This window comes from Triticum urartu, chromosome 1A (genome assembly GCF_056163025.1).
Source record: "Triticum urartu cultivar PI428250 chromosome 1A, HENAU_Tu73, whole genome shotgun sequence".
In the NCBI taxonomy this organism is placed as follows: domain Eukaryota; kingdom Viridiplantae; phylum Streptophyta; class Magnoliopsida; order Poales; family Poaceae; genus Triticum; species Triticum urartu.
In genome coordinates, this window is record NC_141873.1 from 16,821,855 (window position 1) to 16,835,637 (window position 13,783).

Here is a 13,783-nt window from a genome sequence, read left to right on the forward strand (position 1 = left end):
CACGTGCACAAGTAAGTACTAATACTATTTTAGTTGGCAGCTCTGCATTCATAATATACCTAATCATGTATCGCGCATGTCAATCTCAGGGACAGTCGCCTAGGAGGAAACAAGTCCATGTTTTATTGGCTTGAGAGCATTACCCCTTACGTTGACGAATGGACTACCGCTGCGACAAATATCTGGGGTGAGGTTCGGCCCTTTAACTGGGAAATGTTTGGGTTGTATCTGCAGCGTTACCGGCATACAACGAGGATCTACTTGGTTCCATCAGCTACTCCTGATCAGATCGAAGCCCCTCTCACCAGCGATATGTACCTAACTGCCTCTGTTGTGGGAACCAGACACCACGCGGTAAATGCCTTGGTTCTCATATGTTAAGTCTTTTGTTAATCTGGACATATTCGCTTGGTTGTCTATTCGTGGTGTCTATCATACAACGAGCATATAATTGGTTCATTCTTTTTGTACAGGGTGACTTGACACTACAGGCGCGAGAGGAGGTTTCCGCTTTAATGCGGCGCTTTCAGAGGGGAGAAACTATCCCACCGCGAGAGGGCGTCTCATGGTTGAGGCGTCTTAATGACAAGCTACGCGGGATTTACGCAGCTGTTACGTGTAGACGGACTTCGGATGTTGCACTTCCTCCTCCAGCCCATCATCCGCCACATCCCTCTGTACAACATTCAGAACCACGACCCTCTGTGCACCGTTCAGAACCACGACCCTCTGTGCACCGTGCAGAACCTCATCCTTCACAACCAGGGAGATCTTCCTGGCATGAGCCACCTCCTTCACAGCCAGGGAGCTCTTCCTGGCATGAGCCACCTCCTTCACAGCCAGGGAGATCTTCCTGGCATGAGCCACCTCCTTCACAGCCAGGGAGATCTTCCTGGCATGAGCCACCTCCTTCACAGCCAGGGAGCTCTTCCTGGCATGAGCCACCTCCTTCACAGCCAGCGAGCTCTTCCTGGCATGAGCCACCTCCTTCACAGCCAGGGAGCTCTTCCTGGCATCAGCAGATGAATCTAGGTAACACTACTCACTACATTCTTTTGAACAATGTAGTAATCGTTCTTGCATTCTCAGCAGTCACTGATGCTTACTGGTGGTGCTTCGTTCATGCATTTGTATCAATTTTACTTTACCGCAGGCGGCAACCATTCGCAACCGTTCATGCATTCAGAGCAGTCACCGATCCTTAGTGGTGGTGCTTCGTACTTTGAGGGCGACCGCGGGGGTGATCACCAAGCTACAAACATTTATGGCTTCTCGCAGACAGTGCTTCACACTCCACCACCACCACCGATGCAGGAGACACAGACCGTGACAGACGAGGTTAACTATGGTCGTGGTTATCGCGAGCCTCGTCCACCTCAGCGCTTATCGCCTTCCGGTCCTCGCCCGAGGAAGACCCAGACTCGTCGTCGTCCTCCGCAGTGATATGCTTATCTATCTATGTATGACTCATTATCTATGTTAGTTTCAGACTATTCGCACTTGCTTCTATGTGATCAGGAGACATATATTGTTTTATGTATGCGAGAGACATATTACTATTAATTCGCATTCTTATTTCAGTTACATTTCCAAATAGATTACAACCGATAATTAAGATACAAGTATATCTGAATTAAACGGTGCGGCTGAACTTGTGCAATACATCACATACTACAAAATGAAATTCAGATAGAACATAATGCCCTACAATAATACGATACAAACTAATAATGCAAATACATCTGAATAAAACGGTACAACTGGAATACATCTTACATACTACATGAAGTCATCATCGTCATCCTCTGTTGATGCAGCCCTCTTGCCCTTCGACGATGCGCTCCTCTTGCCCTTCGTCGATGCAGAACTCTTGCCCTTGGTCAATACAGAACTCTTGCCCTTCGCGGATGCAGAACTCTTTCCTTTGGACGATGCAGAACTCTTGCCCTTCGACGATGCAGAACCCGGAAGCGGCGGCATGAAGATATCATCGTCGTCCTCGCTCTCCTCAGTCCATAAAAATGGATGCTTTTCTGCTGTCCTTCTGAAAGTTTCACTCTTCGGCTCCACCACCTTCTTCCACCTTTCATGCAACCTAAGAAGTTCTTGACGTACCTCCGCATAGGTCCTTTCAGGCCACCCAGACCTACATAATTGGTGAGCCAACTCATTCATTATGGTGTCACTACCGGTGAGTTCGTCCCATGGAACTATCATATTGTCCATCCTGAAATCGGTAGCTAGACTCAGCAGAGTGCTGCTCATCTCAGGGTGAAAACTACAATCGAATGGATAATGGGACATCTCGACTACACTACACTTGAATGCTTATCCACCTCCGCCTGAAGCGGGTTTTATAGATACAGAGGAGAAAATGGCGGGAAAGAATAACTGCGGTATGGCGGGAAAGGGTTGGCGGGAAAATAAGGCGGGAAGGGATTGGCGGGAAAATAAGGCGGGAACGGATTGGCGGGAAAATAAGGCGGGAACGGATTGCCGGAAAAATAAGGCGGGAAAATAAGGCGGGAAGGGATTGGCGGGGAGGGGTTGGCGAGAGACGGGTGGCGGAAACATATGGCGGGAAGGGGTGGGCGGGAAACGGGTGGCGACAAAATACATTTCAGCATGAGCCATGCAATTTCGGCCTAGGGTTGACCAAAAAGTGACTTTTCGGCCTAGACTAGACCAAAAAGTCTATTTCGGCCTAGAGTTGACCAAAAAGTACCTTTTCGGCCTAACTGTGGCCGAAAAGTACTACTTCGGCCTAACTGTGGCCGAAAAGTACTACTTCGGCCAAAGAATGGCCGACGGGCTACTAGTTTTGGTTTTTTTGCATTACGTCCTATAGTTTCCGAAATTGCTACAAAAAATAACATAGTTTTGAAAAAAAATCCGATGATTACAACATAAGGTCCCCTAACAACAAGACAGCGCACCCAGCCAAACGACTAACTTAAACCGGCTCGTACGAACTAAACATTGAACAGTCAACTCATAACATTGACCCATACACCCGCAACCTAATCCACGCGGCGGCGCTTCACGCTTGACGAGCAAACCTCATCCTCGTCCTCCGACTGGTCGTCAGATGGCCACACCATCACAGACAGCTCGAATTCTTCGAGCGGAGGACCATCTGCGCTGCCGTGTGGCTCGACGGCGTCTGGGTCGTGCTCCGCCACCACCTCTAGATCCACTTCGCGGACGCCCTCCTGCTCCAAAGCAACGGGGACGCCAACCTCTCCAGCCACATGCGGATGCACAAGCGAAAGAAGAATGTATCTGAGATTTGTTTGCCCCCCGCTCTGAATGTGTACCTTCGGTAATATGATTGCATTTTACCTCTACAACAGCAACCACCTCAGCATCGGCCGCTTCGCCGCCGCCATCCTGGTCTTGCCCATGGACAGAACTGGCTTCACCCCCATCCTGCGGCGCATCTCCTGCGGATATCCCCAGCCACTGCAAAACGGAGAACAATCCGTCAGTATGTGTATCGTCCGCACGCACTCTTTGCCAGCTGCCTCAAAAGAAAGCGCGAAGACGTACCTGCGCGAACAAATCGCTGTCTATCTCGCACGCTAAGCCGGCGGACAGGATGCCGGAGCTTGGCCATCTAAACGACGGTGCCATGACGAGGAAGCAAATGAAAGGTTCTGAGTTGTGTCTGAGTTCGATGGTGCTCTCCGCCGTGTATGTAACCAAGCCAACGCTCGGTGAGCTTGGCTACTTAAAGGCATGATAGCTAACGTGGTGCACCCCATACCACACACACCCGCAAGCACTGCCTCCACCGTCTTTCAAAATTCAAAATTCGAACTGGACCATGCCCCACATAGTAGGAAACGAAACACCCTCAGGAAAAAACATTCATAGCGTCCCAGGTGGATACGGAACGCCTCCCCGATCTCTCTTCTACAACAGCAGAAAATATTTCATGACATACGGCTCACCATGAACACAAACATACTGTTCTAACACGCACAATAAAAAATGCAACGAGTGGAAAAAAGCTCAGCACAAGAATACGACAATATTTTTCTACAAATACAACCCTACCATGTCTGTCATTAGCCCGCTTGCAGTTTAACAGCCTCCGCATTTGTGCACGTGTTCCTCCTGTGACCAGCAACCCCGCAGTTGCTGCATTTCGCTTCCTTCCTTGCCTTCTTGGGAAGATCACCTCTTTCTGGGAAAGTCATTTTCTTGTGCCCTTTCCCACGGCAAATGCTGCAGTACCTGGTTCTCTTACTCAACTCTTCATATGGCGCCTTTTCTCTACTGTTAGTTGGCCGGCCAAGTTTCCTCCTCTTCTCTGGTGCATCAAGGCCAGCCAAAGTCTCAACATTCATCCCCCCTTCGTTGCCACCCTTTTCGGGCGTTGCCTCATCGCATTGCCTTGCTACATTGTTTGTCAAAGGAGCCCTGTCTTCCAGGGCTAAGCCATCTCTCTGATCTTCATACTCAGCCAACGCAACAATCCCATCCCTAATTATCTTCATGCCTTTCTCATAAGCCTCTACTGATGCGTCACCGAGGCGAACCAGCTCCATCGCATGCACATACAAAGTTGTGTGCCGATGCGTCATCGTCCTGCTCCCAGCATGGTCTCTCTGGTATATCTGCAGGTGCGACGGTAGAATATCCCTAGCATCCCTAGTCCACCTTTTCATTATCAACCTCGAAGGGATTTCTGTGTAGCCAGTGACGTCCATAACCTGGGACAAACCAGACAGCATCACAAACAGCATAACTGCATTTTGCCTTCAACAAATCAATTGATTGGATTTTTTGTACCTTCAGCATGTGGCAGCAAGGCATTCCCATGTGTTCAAAAAGACCGCATTCACATTGTAACATGGCCCCATCATCCAGTATCTTCACCTCAAAAACAACCCGCGACCATCTCTCCCGCCTATCTGCTTGTGTGTGCGTCGCTATGTAAATCTTACCCTTTTCAACTTCTTCAATCCTGTAAGCATGAGCCTGGTACAGCAGGTCGCCCAACTGCTCAAACATCGCCCGCGTGTAAACCTTGGCCGCGTGCCTCTCCAACGACATATTGCACTTCACGACCATGCCTCCCTGTTAACAATGAACAACATTTTATCCGGATCATTAACTAATAGTGGTTTCATGGATGGCAATCAAAACTGCAACATTAAAAAAGAAAACACAACCAATTTTGAATACTCACAATTTTATTCCGCTTCTCTTCATAGCTCTCGTCTGCATCCCTAGGCGTACTGCAACCGCATATAGTGTTTCACAAACATATGCATTGGGCACCCGGGGGGGGGGGGGACATATGACTTCAGCATGCTGTTAGCGCTCTCACTCCTTTGTGTGCTTGTCATCTTAGCACAGAACACGTCCTTGAAATATGGCTTTGCCCATTTGTGCCTGACCTCATACACTTGAGACAGATAGCTCTGGCTTTCTAGGTTGTACTTCTCTATCATCATCTTCCAGGCTTCTTCGAACTCATCAACTGTAAGCATGTGGTTAACAACCTTGTGAAACTCGTCACGGAAATCTGTCTGCTTCATGTACATCGGACCAAGAGTTTCTTTCACCTTCTTCAACACATGCCATTTGCACCACCGATGAGCCGTCGACGGGAGGACATTTTTCAAAGCTACCTCCATGGCCCTGCATTGATCTGCTCAACATCAACAATCCCAATAACCAAAAAGAAATTAGATTGATTTAAATCAGGAGCAAGATGTTAAAAACAATGCTTTGTTCCAGATGTCAATACCTGTGAGCATAGTTATAGGAGCCTTCCCTCCCATCATCCTGACGAACTCAGTGAAGACCCACTCGAAGCTCTCAACCTGCTCGTCCCGTAGAAGAACCCCAGCCAGTATGATGCTCTGGAAGTGGTTGTTGACACCAACAAACAACCCAAACGGCATGTCGTAAAGGTTTGTCCTGTAGGTGGTGTCAAATGTAACGACATCACCGAAGTACATGTACTGGTTTCTACTACTTCCTGTAGCCCACATCAGATTTTTTTATTCTGCACCCTTTATCTGGCTGCACTCTAAAAACAAATTCCTGATCTTTAGCAGCTATCTCAGCAAAGACATCAATTGTCTTCCTCGCATCATCTTCAGCTTGCTCTCTGTTAATCTTGCCGCACAGATTCCGCAGCGACCTTTTGGTGAAAGGCACCTTCTCAGCATCACCGAAAAAACTTGATATTATGCTATACACCCTGGTGACATTGACATTGTTCTGCCTTAGCTGTTTCACCAAATCCTTTGTGTACATATCTATGTGTTTGTGCGATGGCCAATGCACTTTCTCGCCGCACGTCTGGGTCAATGAATGATTATGGTTAGGCCTGTGCTCTGTTATGTACCAACCATTGTCCAATGTTCTCAGCAACCTTATCTTCGCGGGGCACTCACACCTGCATGACCTGCTGTTCTCCTTCGTCGGTTTTCCCTGAAAAGGAAAACACACTAAGTTGTTAGTTATTTTTTCAACATCCACCCGGAGTAATCCGTGCTAGTTGATGTTAAAGAGTGCAAGAACTCACTGAACATCCACATACTACTTCCTGCATGCACTTTGTCTTCTCTGCATTTAACCTGCTTTTCCCGTATCTTATCCCAAAGCCATTTTCCCACGAATACAGATTGTAAAAATCGTATGCCTCGCCCAATGAATCAAATGTCATACCAACTGTTGGCTCAACTACATGATCACCCAGCTTCTCAGCGTATTCCCTGACAGTTTGCTCTAGTGCGCCTACTCTTTCAGGACATGAAACTCTATCCAACGGCTGCTTCCGAATCCTAACCCTGCAGACATTTTTGGCCCATCCATTTATGTTAGCATAGCAAACAACTTTGTCATCGGTCCAGACATGAAGTAAGTTCATCAGCTAAACATTCTAATCGTGCACACACAAGCAACAAATGAATCAAACTGGAAACATTTTCCCCTGCCTTCTTACTGAAACATACTGCAACAGCTTCACATTTTTTCAGATAACAAGGTATGTTCAGTCATTTTTGGCAATCAAACTTCTGAGAATGACAATACCTTTTTGTCCATCCTGGAGCCTGAGGATCTACCTTCCCAGTGGACTCAACAGAGGCAGCATCGTCTCCTTCACCAATTTCACCCACTACAGCGTCTTTAGGCTCCACATCCTGGATTGCATCGGCGTTGTCACCTTCACTCTTGCTGAAACAGGGCAGAGCTCCCCCAACGGTGCCAACACTTGATTCCTCGCCCAAGAAACTACCCCGATAGGCAGTAGAGTCCCTTCCTGCCGTTCGTGCCCCGCATAGAACGGCACCACGAGATCCATCGCCGGAGTGATCTGCCGCGCGGCAGCTCATCTCCAGCAGCGCCGCCGTGCTAGATGCCTCATCTGTAAAGATTGGCAATCTGCTAACAATCAGCGGTGTTCATAACCAGTACTAACTACATCCATCGATTCATAGCAAGTAAATCAAAAATTACCTGTCAACAGGAGAAACTGGGAAATCCATGGCCAAACTGCCGCGCCGACGCCGCCGCCCCGCCGCGCGGAGATGCAGGTGGTCCAGATGCGCAACACCAGTTGAGTGGGGGGGTGGGGGGCAAAACCATTTTTCTGTGGTCCAGATGCCCCCGTCCATGCTTAGCCAGACCGACAGGTGGGTCCTGCTCAGGACAGATGCGAACGACGTGAGCGTCCCCACAAACGTGCTCCGCTGCAGTCCGTTAACGGCTGCTTGCCGCCCGCAAACGACCGTCCGTCCGGCACCGCACGTACGTGTACATCATGGCATTTTCCTGTCCCCGTATTGATAGCACAGAAATACAGCGCATAGATCACAGCGCGATCCTGGACGGTGCAGATAGCGGGATCATCTGGACCCCAGAGCCAGAACGCCGCTCCCTAACACTTGTATCTATATTGTCTCATTAAAACCCTTTTCTAAGAAACCATTAGGGAAAAACTCATGAAGGAAAAAGGAGTATAATATATGCAATCTAATTACTATCATGTAGTTATAATTTTTCTAGTTTACTCCCCCTAAATATTGCAAATCTAGTGTGTCATGGAATATAGAAGTTGGTAATGGAACTGTGAATAATCTATTACATCTTCACAATATATTTTTCCAAATTATCTTCTCGCTTTTTCATAATTGGCGAGGATAAACAATTTATGTGCAATTTGTTCATGAAATTAATCTTCATGTAACCCATAGATATTTCTATGATATAAGGGATACCTAGATAATAATATGTGATTCTAATGAATCTTAGCCACATGATTTTGAGTGTGGTCAATCATTCTTCCGATCCATAAATATTTTGCAATTCTTCGAATAAAGAATTTATGTCACTATGATAAGTGGAAGTAGTCGTTCAACTATATTTATATGACATTCATAAGAAGGCTATTCGAGCAAATCCAGTCATTCATATGGCATTGTCGGGATCAAATAAGTGGTCAATATCATTATATCATATCATGGTTGTATGTTGATTTTCCTTATGAAATAAATCAAGATACATTATAAGATTTACATATAAGCGGATATCCATTAAATATACATTTGGGGGAGTTGCACTCTGAATAAATATAGGAAATATAGTCTCAAGCGTGACGTAGCTTGCAATTATACGAGTACTTCAGTGTTAGTGAGATATGGAACTTCAGGTGCATATATCACTTCATTACCACCCCTAAGTTTGAATGGATTTGTATTCCTGCCAGGGAAAATATGACTATAGATGTATTTATTGATATAATATTTTCATATTTAACTTCTCATATGTTTTAGATATTTATAGACTGAAATGTAATGCTCAGGTTGTAAACTTCAGAATGTCTTTGACTGAATCCAAATTTCCGTCTTAAGTTGATTTTGTTTATGTTTATGTCTTTTATCGACTTTGATGATGAGTTCATCGATATACACTAATATAAGGTGATATAAGGAAATAAAATTTGGGATTCCTTTAATAAGCACGTAAACAATCATCATTATTTTACTAGTCTATCTGAAGTAGAAACTCATTTAGTCGGTAGTAGCTTATGATTTCCGACTATTTCAAGTCATTGAGTGACTTTTGAAGTTTTAGACAAAACATGTTATGATTTGCTTTTGGTTTTGGAGTTGTAAGCTCTTCAGGGAATTTAATATATAGACATCCCTAATGACTGACACATATGAGTATGTATTCACTGCATATATTAGTTGCATGGATAAAGTATTTTTACTGTCAACTATATTTTGTGTCGAAACATAATTCCACACATACCAAGAGGGTATGTTAGATTGTAATAGACGTCGGATCTCTACGTGAACCCTTTTGCTACAAGCCTCACTTTCTCACCACCTCATTTACTTTGTCTATTAATGAGTAGTTACTTGTAAATATGTATGGAAAATACTTATCAGGAGTATGTATTATTGCGATAAATACAACTCTTTTGTTGAACGAGTGCTACTATACTATAACTTGCTTCCTTTCATGTGAACCAATATGAGGAAAATACCCACACTATGGAATTTTTTTGTTTAAGTCCCAAAAGGTTTTTGCAAATTGAGAAGAAATGTATGCCTACAAATGTAGTCATTGTGTTATATGATTCTGGTGGAATCGATAAAATTTGGGGAAATGTATTTCTACGACAATGGAGTCAAGGTGTTTCGATGTCCCAACACCAAAAAATTTTGTGCACATTTATGTCGGGGCTTTGGTTGATGAGCATCCCATGAGGTGTCTTCCAACTTGATATTGAATTACATTTACTAGTTGAGGATCTAATTTTCTATATTTCCATGGAAGCATATGAGAAATTATATCTCTTGTGTGGTGAGATTTCTTCCCTCTTCCTCTCATTTGGGGAGAAGAGCTCTCTATAAGGTACTACCACACTTTCCGACACTATATTGCAGGAACATAAAATTTAGTGCCAATGTTGTCATCAGTAAATGTATGTGGCAAATTTGGAACAAGTTGCAAATATATGATTCTCTAAACTTCTAATTCAAATTCGTTGAATACGTGGATATAAGGATTGAGTGTCAATAATATTTCCAATTTATTTCTTGGCATTATTTGTAGAACTTATCTACCCCTAATGCCAAAAATGTCCTTATTCTTGATGCAATCAACATACGTACAATAAATTACAAGGACTCGGACCCAGCATAGCCTCGAGTCTTAGTCTTCTTCTTATTTTGATACAAATTGCTCAATTTACTATGCCAAATTAGGCAACTTGTGGATACACTGACTCTTGCGGCCAAGCCAGCTCCTCCTTTTTACCCATATATATAGGGTCGCGCTATTCGTCACCCTGGGTGATGAATAGTTATTATTCACCCCCTCTCTATTTTGACATTAGTGCATCGTATTTTTAGATTCCGTAAATTTTGTATTATTTCATACGTAAAAAGAGCACGTAAGAAAATATATAGCCGCTGTAAAAAATATTTTATGTTACGTAAAATTACGAACGTAAAAACATAGTGTAAAACATACTTATAATGCGATATTTCTGGTCTTATAACATATTTTTTAGTTTTCTTATACGAAATTTTACGTAGTGAATCAATATAAATGTAACTATTTATATTCCAAACGTAATTTATTTATTAAACGATCGTAAGATTACCTCGGGTGAAGAATCACTTATTATATATATATATCATCTTTCGTATCTACACAACACCTAACATTCGTACAAAACAAATCCACACAAACCACTGTATACGTTGTTTCTTGCCTATCTCCCTTCACCTACTCCTCTCTATATACTGGCAGGCCCTTGGCCATTGAGTAATAAAAGTTCCAATCCTCCTAACACACCCAAGCCCCAATATCTATAATTAGTTTGGTGGGACTTGCACATATAGACCATTTTTTAAACAAGTCAACCGCCTAGCCAACAATGATGTTGAGGCATCCCACATGTGTTCTTACTTGCACACATAATGAATATTATTATGCAGGGAATATATTATAACAGAATGGTCTGGTTGAAGATATATTTGTATTAATATGCCACCACTGTAACTGGACCAGCATTTTTGTCAGAAAACGAAATATGATCTTGGAAAATCCGCTTCCGAGCCCAGGCTCATCTGCACCCGCGCTGACGAAAAAAACAAAACAAGTACTAGAAAAATTCAAAAATTCCATTTTTTGCATGGTAGATAATGTCATGCATGAGGTCCGCTCCAATTTTCAAATCATTTGAACATCCGAGCGGCTCTCGGCAAAAAAGACAAATTCGGGGTCTTTAAAAAAGTTTATTGTTCATACATTGTTCTGAACCGATTTGTGTTTTGTGCCGAGAGCTGCTCAGATGTCCAAATGATTTGAAAGTTTGACCAGACCTCACGCACTAAATTTTCTACCTTGCAAAAAATGGAATCTTTTGAATTTTGTTTTAATTTTTGTGATTTTTTTCTGACCAGGTGCAGATAAGTTTGGACACCGAAACGCTGCACTCAATGCTTCCTACCACCTAATTCTGTTAATCAATATAATCTATACTGCCCAACTAATTCTATTAATAAAATACGGATTGTGATATTTGGCACATGTGTGTCATATAAGCAAAACTGCCACACCTCTACTTCATTCACTTTAAATACATGCATACATTAGCATTCTTTCTTCTTTCATGCATTTCTCTTTCTAATTATATGCATACACTAGAAGACAAAAAATCTGATGTCACTCTAGATTCTCTTTATTCCAAAATTTTAAAATGTTTTGTAGGTCAAACCATTGGTCCGATGTAAGAACCGTTTCTACATAAAAGATTCATCGCGCCGAGATCTTCGAAACTAGATCCCATGTTGGCATGTTCCGATGACTTTTTTTCAGCCAAAATTTATCACACCTAGGCTACATAAGTTACCATGCTCATTATATGCAAGTTACCGTGTTATTTCCACATAAGTTATCGAAGGCATAAAAATGGTTCACCGACCCTGCAGTTCATATATTACCATGCTTTATTCATATAAGTTATAGGGCCTGCGGTTATTATATTACCATGTTGTTTTTAGGTCTGCGGTTCGTATATTATCATGGTGTTTTTATATAAGTTACCGGGGGGTATGTTTCTAACATTTTTTTCTACTTGATCAAGATTACCATGGTGTTTGTACGTAGGTATGTGATGCGTATGTCACCATGCTATTTACACAAAATTTACGGGGGTATGTTTTCAACAATTTCCCCACCGAGTCAAATATTACCATGGTATTTGTATGTAAATTATCAGGTATGCGGTGTGTATATTACTATGCTATTTACACAGAAGTTTCCGGGGTATCTTTTCAACAATTTTTTTTCTCCAGATCAAATTTACCGTGGTGTTTGGACCTAAATTATCAAGCTTGTGGTGCGTAATTTCTATGCTATTTACATACAAAAAGTTACCATGTGTATTTTTCGACCACTTTTTACTACTTTTCCCCAAATCAAGACTATTACCGTGCTATTTACACATAAGTTCCCGAGGTATATTTTCAACAACTTCATCCACTCGAATCAAACTTATCATAGTATTTGGACGTAAGTTATCGGATTTTGCGGTTCATATATAACAATGCTATTTTCACTTAAGTTATCGCGGATAAGTTTTTCGACAACATTTTTGCTCTTTAGTCAAAGTTACCGTGGTGTTTGTATGTAAGTTATCGGGTATATGATTCGTATATTACCGTTCTATTTTCACGTGAGTTGTCGAGGTATATTTTTCAACAATTTTCCTCTCTTTGGACAAAGTTACCATGGTGTTTGCACCCAAATTATCAAGTTGGTGTTTCCTATTTTACCCAGCTACTCACACAGAAGTTACTGGGAGTACATTTTTCAATAACATTTTTCCCTTGGTCAATTTTACCGCGATGTTTTTACGTAAATTATCTTGTACATGGTTCATATATTATCATGTTATTTTCACGTAAAGTTATTGGGTTTATTTTTTAACAACTCCCCTCCTTGTTTAATTTTATCGCGGTGTTTGTACTTAAGTTATCATGTCTACAAAATGTATATTACCATAGTATTTACAGAAAAAGTTACCGGGGTTGTGTTTTCAGTAACTTTTTTGCCAGATCAAAAGTTACCACGGTGCTTGTATGTGAAATATCAGTTATGCGGTACTTATATTACCGTGTTATTTATACCAAAATTACCGGGGTATGTTTTCAATAATTCCCTCCACCCTACGCCATTAAAGTTACCATGATGTTTATATGCAAGTTATAAAGTCTGCGGAGCGTAAATTATGATGTTATTTACACGTAAGTTAGTGACGTTATCTTTTTCAATATTTTTTTTCCGGGCCATAGTTACCATGGGATTTGTCTTTAAGTTATCGGGTCTGCGGTACATATATGACCATGCTATTTACACTTAAAAACATTTCTCAATTAAGAAACATACACAAAATGTTATCACTATGTTTCTATGTAAGTTATCAAATCTGTAATGCATAAATTTTTTTGAGGGTTGTAATGCATAAATTACCATGTGAAAAACGATGTGAAAAGTGAACACCCATTAGTCACCTAATTGCTTTTTCAATTTTTGTTGCCGATATTATGGTCTCAACCTCAAGAATGAAAAAGGAGTAGTCAATCTTTCAAAAATAGGAAACAAAAATTACGGTGTGACTGAAAAAATTCTTCACACTAGGAGATAGCATCAATTTTCATCCACGCGGTGAAAATTGATCTCAACTTCAAAATGGTACCAATATTGCGGTGTATCTAGCCAAGAAAAAACTAAGTTA

The 13,783-nt window shown here is 42.3% G+C and overlaps 2 protein-coding genes and 1 pseudogene across 3 annotated transcripts in view; all 3 read right to left on the minus strand.

Moving 5' to 3' along the window:
- The window catches only part of LOC125542949 (disease resistance protein RPP13), a 166,634-nt gene that overhangs the window by 121,644 nt on the left and 31,207 nt on the right, over positions 1-13,783 (minus strand). The window lies entirely within an intron of this gene.
- Positions 2,972-3,663, minus strand: LOC147988453 (uncharacterized). Its single transcript, XM_087544393.1, has 3 exons — positions 3,550-3,663; positions 3,332-3,462; positions 2,972-3,246 (listed from the first exon to the last, which is right to left on the minus strand). The coding sequence occupies exons 1-3, from the start codon at positions 3,631-3,633 to the stop codon at positions 3,021-3,023; spliced, it is 441 nt and encodes a 146-aa protein (XP_087400519.1). The 5' UTR covers positions 3,634-3,663; the 3' UTR covers positions 2,972-3,020.
- Positions 3,930-7,580, minus strand: LOC147988454 (protein FAR1-RELATED SEQUENCE 11-like; annotated as a pseudogene). The gene is made up of 7 exons (XR_015616961.1): positions 7,483-7,580; positions 7,057-7,407; positions 6,548-6,812; positions 5,762-6,453; positions 5,198-5,662; positions 4,798-5,085; positions 3,930-4,718 (listed from the first exon to the last, which is right to left on the minus strand). The product of XR_015616961.1 is annotated as a protein FAR1-RELATED SEQUENCE 11-like (transcript).

Coding starts and splice junctions, on each gene's coding strand:
- LOC147988453 (XM_087544393.1), bottom strand. CDS start 3,633: ATGGCACCGTCGTTTAGATGGCCAAGCTCCGGCATCCTGTCCGCCGGC. Junction 3,463..3,549: donor ACAGCGATTTGTTCGCGCAG/GTACGTCTTCGC, acceptor TCCGTTTTGCAG/TGGCTGGGGATATCCGCAGG. Junction 3,247..3,331: donor GTTGTAGAGGTAAAATGCAA/TCATATTACCGA, acceptor TCCGCATGTGGC/TGGAGAGGTTGGCGTCCCCG.